Here is a 24,350-nt window from a genome sequence, read left to right on the forward strand (position 1 = left end):
CGTAATAAAAGCAATCTGATCCTTCAAGTATTTATCTTTACCAAAAAGAAAACTTTCCTGAACTAAAGTTGTACAACTAAGCCCAGTGACAGAAAAGCGTTTATTTGTTATCCCCACAAGTACTGAGCATCATCAATCCATTCTTGAGAAGTACTTAATTCAGATTATAAGCCTGGAGAAAGGAAGTGAGATGAAAGTCTATACAACAAAAGGTGATGACAGTAAGGAAGCAATTATTCAGAAGTTACAGTTGGAGCCTGGCTATCCAAAACAACAGAGGACCCAAGAGCGATGTACCCGATTCTTCCATTTGGTTACAAATTCAGGCATCTTCATGACATTCTGGCAGATATGAAACACCACCAACTTTTTCAAATAATGTCATCCTTAACCATATTATAGTCCTAACACTGGATACCAGAAGTTAAACATATGTTTTATAGAAAAGAATAACAAGTTCTGTGGAATGAAAAAAAAATGTAGTTAACGTTCAAAGCATTGGAAAAAAACACCTTTGCCTTGATGGATTCTGTGAAGTATCTGAATTCTCAAGATTGGAATTCTTTTTCCTACTCAAACTGCTTGATACTTTCCACCTATTCATCTACATATCAGATTAATGCTTCCATACCCACAGTATCTGAGCATACTGAATTACTGATTTCAGATGGACAACTGGTTTTGAGTAAGGATCCCTGCACGTAAGGGAGACTAACTGGGACCATGATTACCATCAAATTCCTGTCCAACAAGCAAGGCTTGAATTTACACTGTTTGCATTGTTGCTATGAAACATCCACAGTAAAGATGTCCAAATGAAGTAATGTCTTGTCTTTAATTATACTTGGCTTTCTCTAGACTCTGATTACTGGTCCAGCAAAACACATCAGAATCCCACACAAGTGCAGAAAAGGGAGAAAAGCACATCTCTAGTAAACCCACAACAGTAAAACCATCTGCAGATTTGTCCCCACAGAACAAAAATGCAGAAACTTAGATGCTAATCTCTTATTAACATCAAAGAGTGTTTCTAATTGCACCTTTTAAAAAAAAAAAAATCCATCTGAGACTGCCTTAGCTAGAATAGGATGACTTTCAGAAAGGAAAGCAACTAGAAGGAAAAAGGTGTTATTCTTCCTGATGCTACTGCGTAAGTCCAGACTAAAATTTTAACCATTAGTACTCAACATAAGAACACCTCGAGAAAGAGAGCAACTCATCATATGTTTTACAGGCTAATAGTTGTACTACCTCACATATTTGCTTTTAGCTAGTATGTAGCAGACATTTGTCTTTCCTTTAGCTTACATTCCATTTTTCTCACACCTGGAAAAGCATCTAACTATTCATTGGTGAAACCCCACATGACCAGGAAAGGATAAATGCATATAATAGGGTTTTTTTATTGCACTGTCACCTAAAATTTGCATCCTGCAAGTCCTTTTTACCACCTATCTTACTATTAACTTGCAAGTAACAGGTGTCTTTTGTAAATGTCTGCTCCTCCCAAATGAAAAACTGAAGTCATCAGAACATCTTTTGTACTCAACAATTACACTTGTATTAGCAGTTCAAATCAGTTTTTATCATTTTTTTATTCTCTTTATCTTAAGCACTGCATACGCAGACTATATGCATGTTACTGTAGAAATAAACTTGTACTCCTGAAAAAGATGGATTGCTAACCCACACCGAGATGTGAGCTAGAACTTTGCTTGCAGTCATACTGACTGGTGCAGATCTTGCAAAACAGGATGATACCAGAGGGTGAGATTTTCCAAAGCACCAGAGGATTCAATACAGCAAAAGACTTGATGAAAAAGGTTAATGGATTTTGTTAATTTCCCCTTTGCCTGTATTTCTACCCAGATTCCCTTTTGGTTTTTCACGTTTTTTTTTAATGGAACCAAGCTGCTGGCAATAATGAGAAATCTATAAAATACAGAGAGCTCTCACTGTATAAAAAAAGACACTTTTATAAAATACTAATGGATATTCTCATGTGCCGTAGTGATACTTTATTGTTATTTTACTCCATAATGCTGGTGGCACAACACATCAGATTTTATGCTACTGACAGTTCCATTTTTCAAGAAAACTTTAAGCCCTTCTAAGGTATCAGTATAACTTCCTTTTCATATTCTTTGGGGAAAAAAAAAAAAAAAGAAAAAAGTAGTTATCTTTCAAATATCATTGACATAGAATCCATCAGTTTTTTAATTCCAGCTGTCAGGGATGATACAGCCCAGTTTACATACAAATATTTGAGTGAATAGGGGGCTAAGAGTCTATCCTAGCCAACCGAGCCTTTTCTTCAGCAGATCCTAGATCTCCAGTTCAGTACACCACTGGAATATCCAGGCTCAGCTATTCCTCATGAACACTAGCACCTGCCCTGCTCCAACCAGCCAGAGTGCCAAGGGGCATTCCTGGGGCTTGCGAGCAGACACACAGTTGATGTGTACATTAGGCAAAGCCTCAACACAACACAAGCAATCTTCTTCAGATCTTAGTTTCCAGGAAGAAAAACAACTTCATCCTACATTCAGGTCAATGTGATAGGCAGAGTGGGACTTACGTTAGGCAGGTTCTCACCTGGTATAAAGCAATATGCTATTTGGCCAGATTTGTTATTGAAGAGATCTTCAAGTCTTCAGAACCCAGAACTTGTGCTAAAGGCACCCAAAAAGTGTCTTACTTCCTAAAGTGATCAGTAGGCAGGAACTCCAGCTGAGATAGTCAGGTGCACTTTCAAAGGAGGTTATAGCCCAACATGCTGCTCTTATATTCTTAGTCTCAAAAAAAAAAAAAAAAAAAAAAAATCTGGCATTGATTATAGCTGCCATTCCCTTTTTAAAAGCTGGTGCCGCTTAACAGCTCAACTAAATGGTAAGTGCAAACAGCTGTGAATAAAGCAGGACGTAATGGTAAACAGCTTAATGTGGTCAAAGGGGAACTTACCAACAGATCATCCTGATGGGATATACACACTACGCACAGGTGCTTTTATCTTGACCTCTAAACCCTACACACTCAGTGACTCCAATTTTGTTACTTCTTATTTAGTAGAAATAAAGCACAAAACATTCCCTTTTTCCTGTATTTTCTAAAATCCTGTGCCTCTGTTTGCTTATAGGATTTAAGGTTCTTGTGGGTGGTTGCACCGCTCCTGATGCAATTATGAAAATAAACAAAAAGGGAAGCAGGAAATAATTTCATTCATCCTAGCATTCTGCAAACAGCATAACCATATTCAGCAATTCTTCCTGACAGCCTTTCCTTTATTGGTAACAACAAGCTTTCGTAACCTGGAAATTAAAATGGACATGATTGGGAGACTCAGAAACCCTATACTGATCAGCCGATGATGAGAAATCTGAATAAAGAAAACAAAATCCAGTTCCATTAGCACACTAGCATTAACAGAGTAAGCTGTGAAAATTTCAGTGCTCATTTGCAGTGTAAATTGGGGACTGTGTCACAACTGACAAATTGACATTTTCACTCCACAGCAAGACCTCAGCAGAACTGCGTTAACTGTAGTCTGTCGTTTAGGAAAGAAGGTACAAAAGAGTGATGGAAAGCTGCATACCTGGCAATTTGTTTTAACACAACTTTTTGCTGGTTTTAAGGAAAAGGAAAATTAAAAAGTCAGAATGTACGAGCACATCGAACTGCAAAAATGGTATGTCTTCCCCCTTGCTTTGCAAGATCCAACAATAAATAAGACACCACACCAAAATAAAACCATCCGTGCTGCCTAGCAGGAAGCTTATCAATGAAATTAAAAAGCCTTTTTTGACAAAACCAATTTTTAATGAAATCACATCAATGTTGAAAAACATTCCAGGTGGTCAGAAAAAATATTCCAGATTATAAACATAGTTGGAAATTCAGGGTTACAAGAAAAGTGAGTAGTTGGCAGCGCTCTGAATCAGGATTAAAAGACCGAAAATGTGTAAAAAAAGATCAGTGCAAAAAAGATATGAAAAGTGATACGAAATGTCACTGATGCCACTACCCTCCCTAAAGAGACAGCATCTCTTTATACCATCCACTGCCAAGTTTCTTGTCCAGAATTCAGAACTTACTAGGTCAACAAAAACTCCCTTGTACATTCACACTACTAAGAGGCTACATCCCCCCAAAGCCTTTATAACATAGCTAATAATTTAAAGTAACAATATCGCCAGAAATATCAGATCCTTTCTGTTATGAATATGGCCCACAGAACATGCAAGTGCTCGCAATTTACCATATATCTGCATGTCAGCTACCTGTGTATTGAAACGGGGCTGGTAGAAAAAATAGCACTTCTCTGTGTAATTAAAGCTGTGTATCATCCCATAAACTTGCACTTCTTCAATTTCAGAGCCACCCTTAGGGTTGTTGAGTATTCTAGCATGTGCAGGAACAAAAGTGGTCCTCTTCTTCTCTTAGTCTCAGTGGTTTTGGTCAGTGAGGCTCAATTTCTTTTCTCTGATTTGCTCATTCAATTTAATTCAATTTTTCTGATATACAAGCCCTCAATGTCCCTAACTGAGCTCTTCATCTAATATCATTTCCTTTCAGCTCTTCACCATGGTCCTTCCTCCACCACTGTTCCAGGTTCCCTAGCTCCCAGTAGTCTTATCCTAATTATTACTCCTGAAGCTTGTACAGTCCAAGTGTTATTTCCTCAGCATTCAAGTCAGATAAGACCTCTTTCTCGCCGCCTGAACAAATGCAGGAAAAAATTGAGGGCATAGTGGTAATACACTCTCTACTCACTGTTCCTGGGAGAAATAATTACAGAGGAAATCTTGTTTAGTCACTACTGTCCTGGGAGAGAGTATGCTCAGTTCAGATGAAATATTTGGAGAATTTTGTTGCCAAATCCTAACAGGTCTCTCCAAAGCACGAGTGAACCACTATTTGTCAACAGCCAATAACTGGGTCAAATTCAGACACTTTTTCACAGGAACAACAAAAGAAGCAAAGGAGATAAATTAGAATGATACAAATAGAGACTAAAAAGCTATTTTAGCTCTAACATCTTCTATTAAGAACAGCAGCACGGGGACGGGAAGGTAAGCACAACGCTATCCTAGAGGAAAGACTGAATTCTGAAGAGATCTCGGGGGATTTTTTTAAAATAAAATAGTTCTTTCTGTTGACATTTTATCAGATGAGATATACGTATTTAACACACTTTGAGAGTCAATATGAAATCATGGTAAGACAGCAGGAGTTTTCGGTGGAGTCCTCTGCAGAGTAAGAGATAGAAAGAGCATTTCCACCTCATTCCCCAGCGACCCCTTTAGCATGTCTCTCACTATCACATTTTCACAGACCATAAATCTTAACCACTTTTTTTCTGCATTGCTCTGCAACTGGTCTTATCAACTGGTTATACTCACCTTTCCCACACACATACCCCTGCTAGGAGCTACATGAAATCTGGACACATGCATTCAGGCTCCTAGGGGAGGATAAGATCCATGACCTTGCCTTAATGAAACTTTACCTGTTGCTTTGGAAAGGGAACCAAAGAAGATTATTTAAAAAGTTGAGGAGCCTTGAAAGAAACAGGTCCTCTGAAGCCATACACTGCAATGTCCACCATATAGTCAAGTTCATTTAAGTCATAGTCCCAAATGCAGATTTGAATAGTGATATGATGGAGAAAATCACATATCAGAATATTTTTCAGGCAAATATATTTTACGGTTTTTACTTTTAGGAGTTTTTCACCAACCCCCTCCTCAATCACCTCGGCATTTGCACTTCACACTCTTTTGCTTGCTTCTTCTCTCTTCCCTTTCAAATACACAAACAGAAACCCCAGCATTTATATTCTGATAAGCAAATTGGAGTGATCTTTTCAAATGAAATTTTTATGCTCATCCTCAATAGCTCTGTTTCTTCTTTGGTGGCACAAACAAACAAAAAAGAAAACCATTCTAACATAAATATGTTATGCTTCTTACTTTTCTGAACTAAAAGAACAATTTTTTCAACATCATTTGCAATTTTTTGTCTTTATGAATATCTGACATAATAGGTAACACATTTGATTATCAACAATATTTGTCTTTTTATAACATCAAACATATTTTGTATATTTTAGTTATCAACACATTATTCTGTTACTTTGTATTTCAAAAATGCAGTGAAATGGTGCCAGAAGGGACAGATTTAGCAGCACGATTTTATTATTGTTTCAAATCAATAAGCAATGTAACAAGATGTTTTAAAATACCGTGCCTTCACAAGAAAAGCTTGTGTCCAGGCAGTGGGAAAAGGCAGAAAGAAGTATTCATTACAGTGAAATTGCATTTGAAGGTACATAACTAATTGCCACTCTAAAAGTGACAAATCAAGTTCAGATTTCTAGTGAAAAATATTCATCTTTTTTCAGAATCTTAGCTGCTTGCTATTCACAACTGTTCCCTAAAACATAAATGTTTGTTTCTTTTTCTTTTTTTAAAAAAGATTCACATTCCTTTGCATTCTTTAATAACAGTTGCTAAGCTTCTGGACCCAAAAAACATAACCGCATTAGCATTGCTAGCTGCATGAAGCTAAGTTAAAGACTTTAGTCATGAGTGAACTGCTCAAGAGGTTCAGTTTCCAGTGCATATAAGAAGTTTGAATTCAAAAATCAAGGGCTGGTGGAAAAAAGTGGAAAAGACAAAAAGAAATTATGTGTTCTTCCTTTTTTGATTTGCAGACACAGTTATTAGCAACTATTGGATTTGGACATCAATATAGCTGCAAAGTATCCTCGAGTGCTAAGGTATCAGTGGAGCTCTGTGAGCTCACCCTCATATAGACATGGCTCTGTTTGAAAGGATGTGCTCCAGCAAACCACAGCTACCAGTGAGGTTGCTGGCACTCCCAACGTGCTCGCAACTGCTATTCAAGATAATCCATCTTCCAGGAGTCTCAGTGAGTGCCCTTTCCACTATATGTCTACTTGCAGTGCTTGAAAAAGTCATTATAGACTGGCTGGAATAACAGCAGAAATAATACAGCTATTTTAGATGAAGATCCATAGGAGTCTAGCAGATGTTTTCATGATACAGTTTCTGAAATTACGGTTGACACTACGTTTTTTATGTGCTGAGACAGCAGTCATTTGGGAAAACAACTGCTAAGCTCAAGGCCTTGGCATGTCTAATTTGTTTTTTCATTTTTCTAGATACAGGTCTCAAGCTTGCAGTAAGAGAGGTTTCCTTCCCTACCCTGCTGCCAATATAAAATTTTCTTGGGCCCTAAAATTTAAGTTGTTTGGGGGGAAGCGGGATGTGCACAGGCTGTGTCTGTATGCCCATTTCTGAGTTAGGCTACCTGTTGAAGAAATGATCTAGAGGATAAAAAAACACACGCAGCACCAACAATCAGCTCTCAGAATAAGAAGAGGTCACATAAAGATTATTTTCACCTCTTCCTCAGCACCATCTCCAGTTTTATGATTGAGTTACCATTTTTTCTTGCTTTTCTTCTCAACTCCCTTTTTCCTTTTCTTTGGACATGTGGTTTTAGAACAGGACTGACTAGATAATGACATTTTCAGGTAGAAAAATAGAGTAACCATTGTGCTTTGCAGCATGTACAGTATCCCAGGGCACAATGCAACAATATTTTTCGTAGACAATTTTTGCATTCCCATTTCCCCGTTACCCTTTTCCCTCTTAGGGACTGTCTGAAACTGCTCCATACACACAAAGTAATCACGTAGTTTCACATTTCTTTGTCGAGACAAGGCGTATTTGTTCTAGAAACATATCCACAAGTGAGAACACCTAACTAAGCAAGCCAAACCTATAACCAGTTAGGTCCCTTCCTGAAACAAGTTTTATGCTGTTGCACAGTAGTAAATGCAAAGCCAAAACCAACCCACTCAGACACAGGAAAAAAAAACTACAAAGGATCTTTTCTAAATAAAGTCTTGTGAAATTGTTTGACCCTGACCTCTCAACTAAATCCACTTCTTAGGAAAGATCTAGTAGCAGTATAACAGATTATGTTCTATTAAAACTGAGTTTATTAATTTTATAATATTCATTGTAACATTTATTGGATGACATGAGAGATTGTAAGAGAATAAAAAATCTTGTTAAATAAACATCAAGCCATGCTTTCTCTAATGTTACCTCTGCTTTTGTTAGCTGGCTTTGAAGCTCAATAGATTTACATGTCCCCATCACAGAGCCTTTCAGCAGCCTCCAGGAGACCCAGAAGAGTAAGAAACTACAGATGGTTCTGGACTGCTGCCAATAGCCACCAAAATACACGGTCAATACTTTTCACTTAAATGTTCATCACTACTGTGATACAATAATAACAGTAACTGTAAAACAATGACTTATTGCTTAGGGAAATGCTAAAGTCTTTATTTATTATCCCCTCTCCCCAGGAACCAAACACTTGTGGGATGCAAGTGCTAATGTCGTTCAAGAAAGGTCTGGGAAACACTATCCATAAATAAACTCTTGGTTCCATTTGAATTTCTTAGATTCTGAGGTATCACCAGGAGGAGTGTGGGCTAAATGATAAGGTAAAATTATAGTAATAAGAGGTTTGGAAAGCTAGAGAATCTGCTGCAACACTGGAAAGCTATCATTTTCTCTAAATGGTAGGAATCCTTTTTTCTTCTATTCAAGTACTTCTTAAGGTATACAGTCTAAAGGACATAATATTTATAAATTTTATTCATATTTATAAAATAATTTTTAAAAATTATTTCTGCAAAGTTGTTTTATGATTCTCTAAGGTCCTGTCTTTGTCCACAGAGAATATCTATAGTGTTTGGCTGAAATCTATGGCAACTCTCTGGAGATGCTCATAAACCACATCTTTAGTCTCCTGAGAAATTAAAATATCAAGTTACATGATAACCATATGCCCCCTAATTGGAAGGAATGCCTTCATTTTCAGAAGGTTGCTCATATATGAAAAGATACTGCTCTGAACACAAAATCACTTGATGGCACGTAATAATATAAGAAATAAGGGAAAGCACACCCAACTTTTGCTCTTGTCACCATTTTCCCAGGAAAGTCACAATTCCAAGGACTTTTCATGACAGCTCCGCCTGCTGTCACACTGCAAGCCCTGTGAACCATCGGGAAGGTGGTTCACAGCAGTAAGACAACGCCAACCACACTACGGCTTTCATGTAAGCATGCTGTCCTCAGGTCCGAAGAAACAAAACTCAAAACTGCAACTGACTGGGAGCTTCCCATCAGAAAGGGCCTCTGATGAAAAAGACAGTTACTCCAAAGCCAAAATGTTTTATGGAATATTTTTTCCCCTAGATTTTCTTAGTTTTCTATCACAAAACCTGAAATAAATATTTACAGTTGCCCCATCATACCTGATTCTGATGACTCTGGTTTGCAGAAATGACCTGAAATATTAATTTTCAAATGTATTTCCTATTGGGTTATCTTGCCTCTTGGGGACAGCGGATTTGTGGCCTGGATGCCTTTGCAGATCCCTCTCTCCTCTAAGCAGGACTCACGCATGGTTCGTTGAATAAATTAAATCAGGAAACATTTTTATTTAGAAAAGCCTTAGTTTTACTTAGCAACAAAATAGTGAAACAAAATGTTCCACTGCTTTAAAATAATTTTTGAATCATTTAATTCCTTGAACACTTTTCATATGTTAACTTTTATCCTTCCTCAGAACTGAAACAAATACTAAGCACTTTCTGCAGGACCATGGATACTTACTTATGACATGAAGTTTTGTGCTGTCAGAAGAGGATAACATAGGACTGATCATAAAGTTATCCTTTCAAGGTTCTCACTTTTCTTGGTTATAATCTGTTAATATTACATTTTTCAATACTTGTTTTTTTATTACCTTGTGGACCTACTACTATAAAATCATTAAGTTTGTTACTAACCTCAGGGAGGTAAAAGTTTCACTCTGTTTTCACTAAACCTGTGTTTCAGTTATTCTAGATGTTAAAAAATATTACACATAGACATAATACTTATACGTATATAGAGACATGTATACACTCAAACACACAAAAAATACAGTATTCATGCAATTCTACATAGAGAGAGAACAAAGGTACATAAAACACTTGAAAATAACATCCCCTTCCATCACAACATGCATATAAATATTACGTAGGGATAATTACTCTAACAGTGCTACAGTTCCATATACATTACTGTCATAATGTAGGTCTTAAATTTTTTTCATTTGATTTCTTCTTCAAATTTCCAGCCACCTTTGTGGATGCCCCTTCGATGATCTGTTAGCTACACTGCATCCTCGAACTGTATACCATGTGCACTACATTGCAGTCAAAGGGAAGAAACTGAAAGATCAAACGCTGCTCCTATTCACACCTGCTTAGAGGGACGGGGGCTCTCAAATGCAGAAAGGATCCAGAAAACTCCCTGGGCTTGCGAGCACGGGTATATCACCCTACAGCCTGGGACTTCTGAATGCAACAGAAGCCTCAAAGTAAGTCTTCGAATGTAAATCTGCCTATCAATACAACACTCATAACTGATTAAATTAAGCTGAACTGAATCTTTACCATTTTCTCATCTTTTTCTGAATTTAGAGAAAACAACAATACAGAATTATACAGATTATACAGACTTGAAATCCCATACATCTCAGTCAGGGTTTAATGCACATGTGCTTTAAATCATGCCCTATTTAACACTTGTGATTACACAGTTGACCAAATTCCCCCCAGAAAATGTTTCCACAACCACTTCTAGTCACCTCACAGAAATATACAGCAACATTTTTCTTCTACAGAAGAATCATTTACTCAGCTAGCGATCCTTACAGACAGCTATAATTTCTGCCCCTGCAGCTAAAAAGTAATTCTCTACTTTGAACCAGAAGATTTGGAAGATTTACCATTAACAAATATATGTACACACCGGAAATCAAAAGAATTTCAGCTCATTTACTATGAAAAGATAATAAGCTGTGTCCTACCTATGGTGGTTATAACAGTGCCAGCAAAGAAGAAGGAACTTCCCAAGTCCCAGTGACTGATCTGAGTAGATGTGTTTCCTAAAGGTATGATTCCTGCATTTATTGCTGCCACTACTTGCTGCAAGTTTAAAAAGATTTTTGTCAATATTCATGAAACAATGATATTAATATACATTACACAGTAAATAGATTAAATCACTTATTTAATCCAAGCAATAAACCAGAAAAGGGTCAGTGTTGCTCTGCTCGAGTTTTAACATTCAGTCAGGCTACAATTTAATTGTCAGCAGACACCCCAAGCACTTCAGCATGCAGCAGAGCTGTAAACTCCAGGCCATTAAGGAGAATGCAAAATCTACAATATCAGTAACAGCATCACCTTAGCTAGATGGCAAACACAATTATTTTTACTGTTGCAACTATTTGGTGAAGAAAAATATGCATTAGACAAAGATTTACAATGAGAGTTTCCCAAAATATTCCTCTATTGAGCTAGGCAAGCAAATGTTCTTCTTAAAACAGTCATTTTAAAACCCCAAGAAAATATGCGCATGCATTGTTTTGGATCAAATGAACTACAATTAATTAAAACACTTTTGTAGAACAGATAATTCCATAATTAAAGATTAACAATTACATTTATGGTTATAAAACCTTCACTATATTAATAAAAAATTCAGTCAAATATCAAACATGTATCTCTAAGTTTATACAACTATATACTTCATAAATGTCGCTCTTGAAAAATTCAGTTCTAGCAGCTAAAATGAACAAGCTTGCCACTAGTGACATTTTCATAATCTCGAGAAATATGAAACATTTCCTATTTCAGCAGTGTCCCCTACTGTAAATTCTTATCACAAAAAGTATTCCTGTTATATCTGTATTGCAGATATATACCAGCATTTGAGTTAAACAGTACACATCAAGAAAAAGTATTTTTAAACTTGCAATAAATATTTTAAGGAATGTAACAACTTACATTCATTCTGAAACTTTAAAACAGGACTTATTTCATAATCATGATCCTTGTAATAATAATAATTGGTGTTCAACAAAAGAACACAGGAAGCAATACTGCAAAGCTAAAACATTTTAACATTTTAGCTAACTAATAGCTTCTGCTTGGCGAGTTGTTCAACAATGATTATGCTCATAAAGATATTCAGCAACAGGGCAGACCAGAATGGTTTTCCGTGTGGGGAGGCTGTTGCAGAGGGACAGTGTTGTGCAGTAGCAATAATTTTTTCAATTCCAAAATACATTGATAATTTGCAAATGAAAACATTTTTGTTTCTAAACAGTGCTCATGGAATTCAGTCAATCTGGTCAGAAATTACAAAATACCAGCACTGGATTAACTAGGCCATCCATTTTTCATGACGGGATCTTAACATAAATCCACCATTCCCAGTTTGCCATTTTCAAAGCTCAGATGCACAAAGTAGCCATTTTAAAGTCCACAGCTGCATCTCCACAGCCACAGGGATCTTGTTGCCACACCTAAGCCATTTTCAGCATCCAGGGTTGTCAACAGAAAGCCAGCTGGGGTATCTTTACATAGACTTTACACTGTTTTATCTTCTATACCTTCAACTGTTTTCATTTTAACTTTAAAAAAAAAAAAATGCAGACATAAAAGATGTGGCATTTTCAATCCTGCTGAGGAAGGAGAAAGGATGGGGAAAGGGAAGGGCAAGAGAGCGTCATTTTCCTTTGGGTTGGAAGAATAAAGCTGCTTCTACGTTTGTATATCGCATACAAGTCGGCAACAGTAAATACAGCAGCACTGATACTGCCAGGTGTTTACATTACTGTTGGAAGGGACTCATCAGACTAAGCAGCATGTGAAAACCATCCCTTGTATTGACTTTATAATTTAAGCAATACAGGTATTCCTTTGACATATAAACCCCAGTGTGCTGCATTATAAAGCCTACTCAATACATTTTGAGTACTGTTTCATTTCAATGGACTAAGAACTTTCATCACAAGGCCTTGTACCTGCAAATGGGAACATGCTCTCCAGTGAGGACATCATATGGTAAAGCACTGGATCAATATAATTTTATGGGGCCGCTCATGTTTTATTACAGTTTATTGTACTGGATGAATGCACTACCCAGAGCAACACACCTGTTTAGGCAGTCTAGCAAGACCAAGTTTTATACAGATCCAGATGTAAAATGTTTTTAGCGCTTTATATCATCACTACACATTTTGGAAGCCATACTACCTCAACGTCTTTTATATGAAAGGCGTGCCAATCTAAACTGCTTGAAGATCCATTACAGCTGTGCATTCCCTAACTGCACTACACTGTACCTACAGACTCCCAGGAAAAAGGATACAACTTAACCCAAAACCACTCCATTGGGTCAGACTTAACAAAACACAACAGATGGCTACAAAAGACAATGAGCAGCTGTTATGTCTCTGATTTTAGCCAACTGCTGATTAGGAAAAGAATCAGGGCGAGCACGCAAGTGATGCTTTCTCTTCATACATCCTCCTAGCTTCTGACGAAGCACAGTTTTAGGGACTTTCTGAGTGGGAGGCTGCATCTGTATCGTGGTGTTCAGATTGGTTTTGGTGATCATTTTACCATCAATTTATCTAACTACTTTTGGAGCTCACTTGTATTTTGGGAACCAAGTCATTCTGTGGCAGTAAGTTCTGCAATTTACTTGTGGATCATTTAAAAAGCATTTCCGTTTTGAGATTTTTATATGCTTCAAAGTAATTTTATAAGTTCTTATGTTATGAGAAACACTTGAATACCAACTTCCCATTTGTCTCCTTCAAGAAATTAATGATCTTGTAGACCCATCAGCTGCCTCTTTTTTCCAAATTAAAGACTCTTTCTTATTAAATATTTACCTATTTAAATAAATCTGTTGAATCTTGTATGGAAGTAATTATTTATTGCCAGTATTTCTCATTGACTTTCTTTGTACCTTTACTGATTTAACTTATTGTTTTAAACATAGTTTTAGTCATAAAGGGCCAGATGATGGCCATCACCGGGTTATTAAGTTTCCAAACACGCACTATTATGCTTTCTCCTGCACTGTTCCCATGTTTGGGAGGAGCCAGCCTTAAATACTAAGAAAGCTGCTGCATTATATTCCTTCAGAGACTTCTGTAAGAGTCTTCCTTACTAACAAGGATAGCAGTTAAGTAAGGTTGCTGCTTTGCTGAGATCAATACTACTATCTCATAAAGTCTTTCAATGTTGCCTACAGACTTTTCGGGAGGTGTAACTGCATTTTCAGTTCTTTGGATCAGAGGACATCTTTTCTTCTTAGTTTGGTCAGTGCCTATGAGCAGATCCTCATCTAAGACTATTCCCAAGCATAATTCTAAAAGAAAATAATATATAAAGTAACTCCTAACATACGTACATTTCAAGGCACTAATTTCAGGGTAGCATCTTCTTTCTGACTACGTCCACTGCACAAACTTAACTGGAATATTGGATATAAACATTTCCTTAGCCTGGAATAAAAACTCAGGCTCATGCAGCTGGTTTCCACTAACATCACTACGGGCCAGGATCTCGCCCTCTGTGCTCAAATAGCATGCTATTCATTGTCAGTGCTGTCAGATGCACTTTCCTCTGCCACTTTATTCTTGGTCTGCAGCCTTTTTTCTTGACTGGTGCCTTACTACTAGAGCAAACACAACCACTTCATTCGTCACAAGTTTGGCATGTCATGCAATAGCAATAGTAACTCAGTGCATTTTGAATCTCGAAACACTTAGGATCATGAAAACTCTACATAATCTGTACATTTATCATATGTTGTAGCCTGTAAACACTGTGTGTGATCATAGGAATTTAGAATCATAGAATCGTTTATGTTGGAAAAGACCTTTAAGATCATCGAGTCCAACCGTTAACCTAGCATTGCCAAGTCCACCACAAAACCATGTCCCTAAGCAGCACATCTGCACGTCTTTTAAATACCTCCAGGGATGGGGACTCAACCACTTCCCTGGGCAGCCTGTTCCAGTGCCTGAGTACCCTTTTCTTTCTTTTCTTGACTTTTAAAAAATTACTTTACAGTATTAAAGTTTACTGACTGCCTCAGTGGCGATTTTTCTAGTTTTTCTTATTTTTATTCCACATACGAACTAAATTCTGACTTAAAAACCAGTTTCACTTCAGCACTACAGAACCAGTCAGCATTACAATAGGGATGCGGACAGTTTCAATTCTTAAACTGTGTAGATTATTTCACTTGCCTTACCTTCTTCCAGAGCATTTGTCTACTAGTTGTTTCATATGAGACAGCTGAGGACTGAGCAGAGGAGGGGTCACCCAGCACCTGGCACCCAATCAAGGCCTCTATGTGCAATGATTTTAAGAATAATATTATATGGTTACAGTAAAAGTAATAGGTTTTTCACCATTTGCTCTTCTTTAATCGTCATTATAATGGTGAAAATGTGGGCTTTTTTGATAGTAAGAAGAACTGAGACAAAATTTTCAAATATCTAAAAATTTTAGGAACTCAATTCCCATTTTTTTAAGTTACGTGGATTCTTAGGCTAGCTCTGTACTGTATCTTAGGATAGGCATGAGTTGTGTCTGAGTACAAGTCCTAACTTGTACTACATCCAAACTACCTGGCTTTACACTCGTATCCGGGAATAAGCTTTAGTAGAGCATCAGAGAAAAAAGGCAGAGACGCTTGAGCCCAGAGTGGATAGGCCAAGTATGACCTGCCTTACTTTCAAAAACAGGACCTGGGCTCCACAGACACATAAGCATTGCATTCAGGCTGTACTTTTTTGCTTGAAATCTGGGAATCACTGGGAAAAGGAGAGGGACAATATAAAACCTCATTTTAATTGAATGTCAGTTTTCATTTCCTATATAATTTAGAAACACTTCCTGGTCAATACATCGTGTATTATCACATCCCTGCATTCACACAAATATCTGTCCGTAGAGGCCATGCTGAGCTACCCTTGCAGATTAAGACACTGAATTTTGTGACTTTTTTCTGTCAAAATGAGAGATGAAACAGCCTTTCAAACAGTACAGTCATTCTGTGAAACAGAAGACAATTCTCCTAGGTCAGGGATTTCAGCCTCTGGTCCTCTGACCCTGCAAGGAGTCAATGGAGATGACTGACAAAAGCCAGCCTGTTGGCAGTAGAGCTACATTCAGTAAGCAGGGGTCTGCAGAACCACAGGAGCAATACAGAGAGGTTATAAACTGAGAAGGCTAGCCTCTGGTAGTCTGCCAGTCTCATACAGGGATCGGGCAGAAATGCCTATGTGTCAAGCCAGTCACCCTAACAGTCCTCTCCTTGTTCCACACCCGGCTCTTAATACATGCTTTTGTACCATCTTCCAGTCACTTCACTTTTATGAAATGATGTAACACAACACTTCATTACTCTCAGCTTTTCTATCCAAAGATTAAAATAGAAGCACCTTAAATTATGCTTCTGATAAAATACAGAGCATTCAGTCTTTCCTTACCCAGCTTGTCAAGAGTTAGCGTGTGCTTCCTGGCAATCATTTAACAAGCAATGTCAAAAAGTCAGTTATGCCTCAAAGTTTCTGGAAACTCATTTCTCAGCCTGGATTTCTTCCTTTGCTGTCCTGCTGCCATTTGACAAGAGCACTCTCTCACTCTCCAGTGTAACGATAAATCTCATATGGCCCAGCTACTGCATGAGTCCTGCGTTTTTATTTCAGCTTTGGTTTACAAAGAATGGAAATCCTAGTTCTTTGTTCAGAGGCACGCTAGGATGCTTTTAACACTTAGCAAACAACTCTCCAGCCTCTAAAAGCACATGCTTTTGAGCCTTGCTGTTGAAAGAGATTGCAATGATGTTTGTATTCTGTGACTCCATGTTTTTCCTTTTAGTTTGTGTAGCACATGACTCTAATCTGCACTGGAGACTAGTACCCAACACGTTGAAGAACTGAAGAACTCTTTTCACCCTGTGATGTTCACAATCTACTTGAACTAAAAATGTATAGAAACACATTTCTATTTCTAAATATGCATTACGAACAGACTATGTATATAGATTTTGTGTGTGTGCATGCATATATATATGTATGTATACATACACTTTCGGGAAGAGGGCTTTTCTTTGCTTCTTGAGATTAAAGACGGGAAGAATTATGCAGACAGCTGCTCAGCAAAACTGACTTACTAATGAGTCATATCTGCCACCCTTTCTAAAACAAAAGCTGTCATTCAGATGCATTCAAGCTAGCTAGGTTCTAGGTCCTATAAAACTGTTCATCAAGTAAATGTAACCTTTAAGAGCCCCAACACCAGAAGCAGCAAAAAAGTTACAAAGGAAGAAGTGACAAGGGCAGTTGTTAGAATTTATTTATTATTCTCCCAAAATTCTGTATTGCTCTAATGCTCATGAAAGATACAGACTGTGTGCTTAAAAAAATTCCTTTTTGTTTAACCGCCACGTAGAAAATAACTACAGAAAAGGGAGTTGTCCTGTCACTGAAGGGAACGCTCCCAGGAAACAGAAAGTTTGGCAACAAATTCCCTCCCTCCAGGAGCTAAGTGCAGGGCCAGAAGAGGGGATCTGGCTGTAGGAGGACAGAGCAACCCTAAGCAAGGAGTGCACACAACTCAGGGGCTTCTGCAGCCCATCCAGACTTGACCACAGCAGGTGGTTATCTGTGTGGAGGACAGGTCTGGGTAAGGTTATGACTGAAGGTCTTTCACAGAGATCTTTTATTTAATAAGTATTCCCCTGATCTGGGGATACAGGTAGAATTTGGGGGGCTTTACTGTGGAAGGAGACAAAAGCATCTGAACGTTCATTTCTGACAAGAGAGAAGCAGAAGGCAAATACTGTGGTAAAAACTAGACTTACAGACTCGGCGAGAGGAAAAGAGAAACACGACCTTACTGTACCAGTTAGGACTACTTGTATACTTAAAGTTAAGAATACATAAGCTCAAGTGCTTTGACAGGCAGACACCTTACTAAGGACAGACAAACAACACAAACTACAGTTCCTGCACTTCATGTTTTAACTATTTTAAGAGTCATTCATTTCATGTTGCTTTGAAAACACCAACAGGCAGCTCTGCTACTGGTATTTGCAATTTGTCACAAGCTTCATGTCTGACATGCAGACAGTACATTAAAAAAGTGATGCGATGGTAAATAAATATATAAAATGTGCTGCAGCATCAATTTCTTTTATGCTGGTCTATCAATCTTTTCAAGCCTTTAAGATTTACAAAGCATAACCACCTGCTGCTTCCAGGTTAGGATCCAGACATGGGATAGTTCCTGATTCCTTTTGGAAAGGCTGGAAGGAACTGCAAAAGGGAGAGACTAAGAATATTTAGGGTTTAAACCGGTACATTCAAACTCCATCAAAAAGTTCCTGCTTAGAGGACCCATAAGCTACAGCTCACAGGACTGAGAATGTCTATAAATGTTGTGATTCAAAGAATGAATAAAATTTGATTCAAGCTTAATAGGCTTAGCTAATAAATTTTAAATTTATCTAAATAAATTTCAGATTTGTCTGAAAACAAGGTCTTTGCATCTCTGTGATTTATTATCTCCAAAAATGATACAGAAAGCTCAAATACCTTCTGATCTCTGGGAGAGAAAGAAGGATTTACACTTCTTTATTTTAAGTTTTCTACATAATCGGACAGGTTGCAGCTCAAGGAGTTTATCTGGCTGAAATAAAACAACATATTCCTGAGGAAGCAGCAAAATTAGTTTCTTGGGGCTACAATGCAAGTTGTAAAAAACCCTATGAAAAAGACACAAAATCAGCTACTGGTGGAGGTGCAACTTAACGTAGCTAGCTACCTTGAACTATAAAAATGAAGCCACAGAAAACACATACTTTAAAATAAAACATTTTTACAAGAAATTAATCACATAAGAAGCCATGATGCCATTCTGGTGATGCCAATTTGATGAAAGAAACACTGCTCCCATGTCATTCATAACTGTGTCAGGCTTTCCTCAAGAGAGATAAAAGAAAAAAACACATTTTTCCTCAAGGGAGATAAAAAGAAAACACATTTTGGTCTCATTCACAGTCTAAGAGATGAATGGAATGAAAAGGGAGAATGCAGCTGATGCAAATGTAAAAGGAAAACAGGCACGGGACATGACTGTGGACATGACTGTGGACGCCAGCACCAAGAGCTGTTCTCTTGTTAACCACAAGCCCACGTAGAACCCAAGGAGATCCACTTGTGGGATCAAGGTCAATTCAGCTAATCCTGACAGTTCATTAATTCTTTTTTTTTGTTTTAAATGCAAGCACATTTTCGTGGGCATTCAGTTTTCAGAAGAATCCACATACCCTGAAAGGGGCTGGACATAAAACTCTTGTAGAGTCCTTTATTGCTGAGACAGCTTGGTGCAGCACCCTGAAAACTTGTTCAGATTTCAAAATGAAGGCTTTATAAGACAAAAATTACCACTTGGAACACATTAAAAGATTGTGCTGTTTAGTGTGATATTATTTTTTCCACTTGTTAGGGTTTTCAAAATAAATATATTTGAAGGATGTTTCTGCTAAAGAAACCAGAAATGAGGTATGTATGTTCTGTTATTAACTTAAGTTTCTGTGTACCTTTACTTGAAAACTCCTTATTAAGTTACAGAATTAACTCACGAAGATAACTGAGATAATTCACACCAGCTTGCTGGGACACTCTGGATATTTAAAATAATATAACTGAAATTTATCTTATTTCCAATTTTTGTATGCAAAAATTATAAATTTTTGTATGTAAAAATAATACATTAAACAACTTGATGCTTGGAGATTAAAAGGATTTTTTTTTTTCCATTTTGGTTTATAAAGGTCAACACTAAAACAAATAACTGCTGAGCAATACATAATTAGGTGATATTTACATAAAAAACTCTTTTCTTTTTCTTAATCAGCTTTCCCTTTGGCAGGGGGACAAGTATCTGTCTCTCACTGCCACGACATCCCACCACGCACAATACTGGTCACATCCTTACCTCCCAGGAACAACATGAGTTCTGGGGGGCGGAAAGCAAATTCATTTCCCCCCTGTAGAGGAATGAGGTGTATGAAACCACAACAAAGACTATTTTGCAAAGTTGTTGGATATCATATTCAGTCAGTCTCACCCAGAGACAAACTCTTAACCCCAAGAGGTGTCATGAAGGTATACGCATGTATTTGATGGCTGTGCAGCACTGCAGGAGGACATGCATGCAAGCTGAACATCAGCAATGTAACCTAAGGTGTCTTTAAATTTGCTACCATGCACAGGTGCATAAATACAGAAGAACAATTTTCTCGGTACTTCGCAGTACGCTTTGTGCATCTGAGTTTGGAAACTGTCTCCAACATTTTCAAATGTTTAGCGGCAAGCTTACAATAGGGAACAGTCAACACACTAAAAGAGAACTACAACTAGATTGAAATAATTAGAGATACATGTTCTCTAACCAGAGAATTTTTTTCATTCTTTAATGCTTATTGTTATTTGTGTGTTTATAGCTGGATTAGTCCCAGGTTTCTATCAGCTTCTGCCCACAAAAAGCTCAATGGTGGGGAAGAAACCTGTTCCATGCAAGATGTAAAAAATCCCTAGTGTCAATGAAGATTGGTTTTATATAGTTTGTCACATATACATAAAATCCACACAGTCTGAACTACATTTACATTTTTATTCTGTCACCTGGCAATTACTTTGCATTGCATGGCAGGGCCAAGCTGAAAGCAGGCATGGACAGAGAAACCAAAACACCATCCATGATGAGTTGTCAAGAGTTCTTCTTCCAAAAGAAGGAATAGTAGCAAAGTGTCTGGCCGCATCCCTTTCTACAGCTTTATAATGATTTAGATATTATATATAACCTTCACCAAACGAATGCTCTCTCATCTGTTAATAACTGAAATCCTTTCAAGACCTTCCAACTGAAACTTTAAAACCCGAAGTTTGACATCAAGACCATGCACAGCTTGCTGGTCTGTTGTATCCTGATGAGATTCACCAAGCTAGTCCTGGTACATTCCCAAGCTTCCCTCCTGGGATATTTCTGTAGTTCTAGATTTAGATATAACACCACTGATTGCTGTGCACTGCCCACCTCAGCGCTCTTGTGTACAGCATGCAGTGATCCACTTAATATTGTTGTTAATACTGGCTTCAGGCTACAGCAAAAGGAGTTGAAATTGCCTGGAAAAAATGGCCTCTTGGGTGTACAGATATGCTCTGCGTGACTTTTGCACATTTTAAGTATGGTATTAAATAAAAGTGCTCATGAAATACCAAAAAGTTATGTACCTGGAAGCAAGTCTCAGGGTCATACATTGCTGTTGTTCATTGGAGGTGTATTTTACTACAGTGAGGCAACAAGTAATTGAAGTAGTTTAGACCGAAAGAGATTGGCAACACTGGACCATGGAAGCCAGAGACGGAGAAGGTCATGAAGACCACCTCTTTGTCAACACACAAACAATGCTGCTGGACTGGGCTCAAAAGTTATGAGGAAAACCCCGGTCATTTTTCTGAGGCAGCTGAGGCTACTTGGCTGTCATCATCAGAGCACTCTATTTCATTAACTTTGTGCATTTTCTGTGCTGCATAGCAGCTCTCCATTGCTGCATGTTTCACATTTATAGAAAATATACAAAGTCTATAAAAATATAATTCTCACTGAGTACACCCAGAGGAGCCACACAATCAATGTGAAAACACATCGTTTCAGGAATGTGAAACCTAGGGACTAAAGCCGTGTGTGCTGAAAAGTTGGCAACAGTATATACTGTTGTGCCAGGAAGGTTTTGGGTGATTGGTGAGATAAAACAAGGATGCAGAAGACAGGAAGGGAAAATTCCCTATCCTGTGTGTATTTATAGAAGCACACAACTCTGTATTGTAATAAGCTCTGTGGCAAAGGGAAGACTTTAGCAAAGGTGATGGAAACTAGCTGGCCCCTGGGTGCTAATGAACTGGATTTTCATTCCACTTGTACAATTTTTTTTCGCTAATTTTGTGCTCTCAAACTACTCTCCCTAATTTGCTCACCTGACTTACCCACTGCACACCACACTGTCAGTTAGCAGGCTTGGAATAGTCAAGCCTGCTTCAGAGTAAAGATTAAACGGCAGCTCAGAAGTTGTGAAGATTGAAAGAGCCTGGCATGATAAGCACCTTGAGCAATGACTAGCACGAACCAGAGCCAAACCAGCTTCTGGAATTCCAGAACACTAAGTTCAAAAGGAAAAGTTTATAATGAATTTCATTATAGTTTGACTCAAGGTAAATACTTGATTAAAGAAGACATTACAGTCTATAAGCTCTGTAATTTTCTTCACACACACTAATCATTCCAGCTTCCTACTACACTAGTACATATTAATTTTCAGTTGTATAGCTTTCGGTGAATTCTTATATATAATTTACTTTTTCTTCACACGCACTATTTATTTTTATTTATACAGACATCCAACGAAAACTGAAGAAACACTGCATTATATTGCAATAGCAATCAGACATAAACCCAGAGAGCCCAAATGTATTCCAGTAATTTAGCTTGTATGACAAAGTGGTAAGTAGGAAAGAAATATAACCCTATGGTTTGGGTAGCAGCCTAGACTTGGAGAAATGGATTTGGGACTCTGCTTTACCACTGATTTCCTATTTAACTTTGGGCAAGCCACTTAATTCCTGGCCCTTAAATAGCTTGAAGTAATTTGTTATCACTTATTCTGTGTAAAGAAAGGCATCCAAATGCACTTGTAGGACCAGGCTCCCTATGCCTCAGCTCTTCTCCTATAAAAGGAGCATAACAGCACATTTCCTACCTCCATGTTGTGGTGTTCCTTTTTCGCAGAGAAGTGGAAGGGAACAAGGAGAAATTAGGTTTTCCATTTAATCCAACAATGAGCAGAGCAAACTCTTCCCACAACCATCTCTCATCCACGTGCTGTGGGAGACTGTGTCGCTCCCCGCCGTGCTTCACAAGCCTGTGTCCTTCTGGTCACGCCACGATCGCTAGCGAAGATGGGAGCTAATGCTGATACGGGTATCTGTGCTCTGATCATTGCACCGAAACTGTCATTTATTTTACACAGAACATCAAATGGGCATTGAATGCTGATGAAGTGGTTTTTTATTACCGATCTATGCTTCTGGGTAGGGAATCATAAATGCTAAAATATCTAAGTACTCCAGAGCAAATTTCAACAGCTTTTGCCTTAAGGACCATCTCATAGATGATGTAAGACAATATTGCTTCAAAATTTCTATTTTTATCTTCACAAGTACAGGATCTGACCTAAAAATTTCATATGGGGATATTTATACTACCTGCAAGAGATTGTTTTAATCAAAATGTGTGTGTATATTTCTCTGAAAGATTATCTCACATTCTGCTGGTAAAACCACTGAAACATAGTTACTACACAGCATTGAAATTCGTGTTGACAGCACCTCCTCAGACATGCCTAGTCAGGACACATGGAGATAGGAATTGCCTGACAGTCACTAAAAGGGTGGCAGTTTTGGAACACATTTTAGCAACAAGGCAGGGGAGAAATCACAAAATACAAGACATTTTCCCAGTTTGCCTTTAAAATTCAGAAGTAGCGTGCCATAAAAATAACTCGGTCCATTAAACCTCTGCGTTTAAAACTGCAAAAAACAGGTCTCCATGCTGATGTTCAAGGCCGATTGGTCTAGAGAGGTAAAATCAACTTCTAAACTCCCAGCCAGATCTGCTGTCAAAAACCACCTCCAGAAAGCTTTGCTGCCCGCGCAACTGGCATGCTCCAGAGCTCATGCTAGCCAGGGTCTGGATGCCCACCACCTCTCCTGCTCTCCGGTGTCCCATCTCAGGCTCTGCAGACCCAGGTAGCCCCACGGTTAATGAAGGGGTCAATCCTTGCCAACTCTTGGCTGTTCACTCCAGCCTCCCGTTTCATGGTCTCATCCCCAGAACTGCCATTATTTGGCAGCCCCTTGCTGTTCCCTGCAGTGCCACTGGATATTCCATGGGAACATGGGATTTAAGTCGGAGAGGGCCTCCTAAGGCTCTGGATATAGTTCTGTGCTAGTGCAAATAAATATTTCCTATGGTTCTGAGACGGGTGACCTGCAAGGGTAAAGTCACGTTAGCAGGAACACATTGATGTACATCAGTTGTGGATGTGCCTTTAAGAAGCAGAGAAAATTGAGATTTAAGATCAAAATAGCAAGTCCGTCGTACTTTCCTCTACTTAAAACAAGATCAATAAAAAGAAACATACAGCTGGAAGGAAAGCTAGCTCGATACAATCACGGTAAATGAGAAGTCCTTTAAGGCAACGGATGGTGTATTTTCTTCCTCAGAATTAGGCATTTCAAATATTGACAGACCT

General features: G+C 38.1%; 1 protein-coding gene across 4 annotated transcripts in view; it reads right to left on the minus strand.

The window, feature by feature from the left end:
* KCNK2 (potassium two pore domain channel subfamily K member 2) overlaps positions 1 to 24,350 on the minus strand; it is a 132,169-nt gene that overhangs the window by 54,121 nt on the left and 53,698 nt on the right. For all 4 annotated transcript variants that reach the window (XR_015708829.1, XR_015708831.1, XR_015708830.1 and 1 more), the window contains one exon: positions 10,966 to 11,083. Coding sequence is in view for 1 of the 4 variants with exons in the window: in XM_087776974.1 (XP_087633100.1) it covers positions 10,966 to 11,083 (118 nt within the window). In the remaining 3 variants the exon portion in view is untranslated. The remainder of the gene's footprint in view (positions 1 to 10,965; positions 11,084 to 24,350) is intronic.

This window comes from Nipponia nippon, unplaced genomic scaffold, assembly GCF_047370975.1.
Source record: "Nipponia nippon isolate SJK-2023a ecotype South Korea unplaced genomic scaffold, ASM4737097v1 scaffold_4, whole genome shotgun sequence".
NCBI lineage: Eukaryota > Metazoa > Chordata > Aves > Pelecaniformes > Threskiornithidae > Nipponia > Nipponia nippon.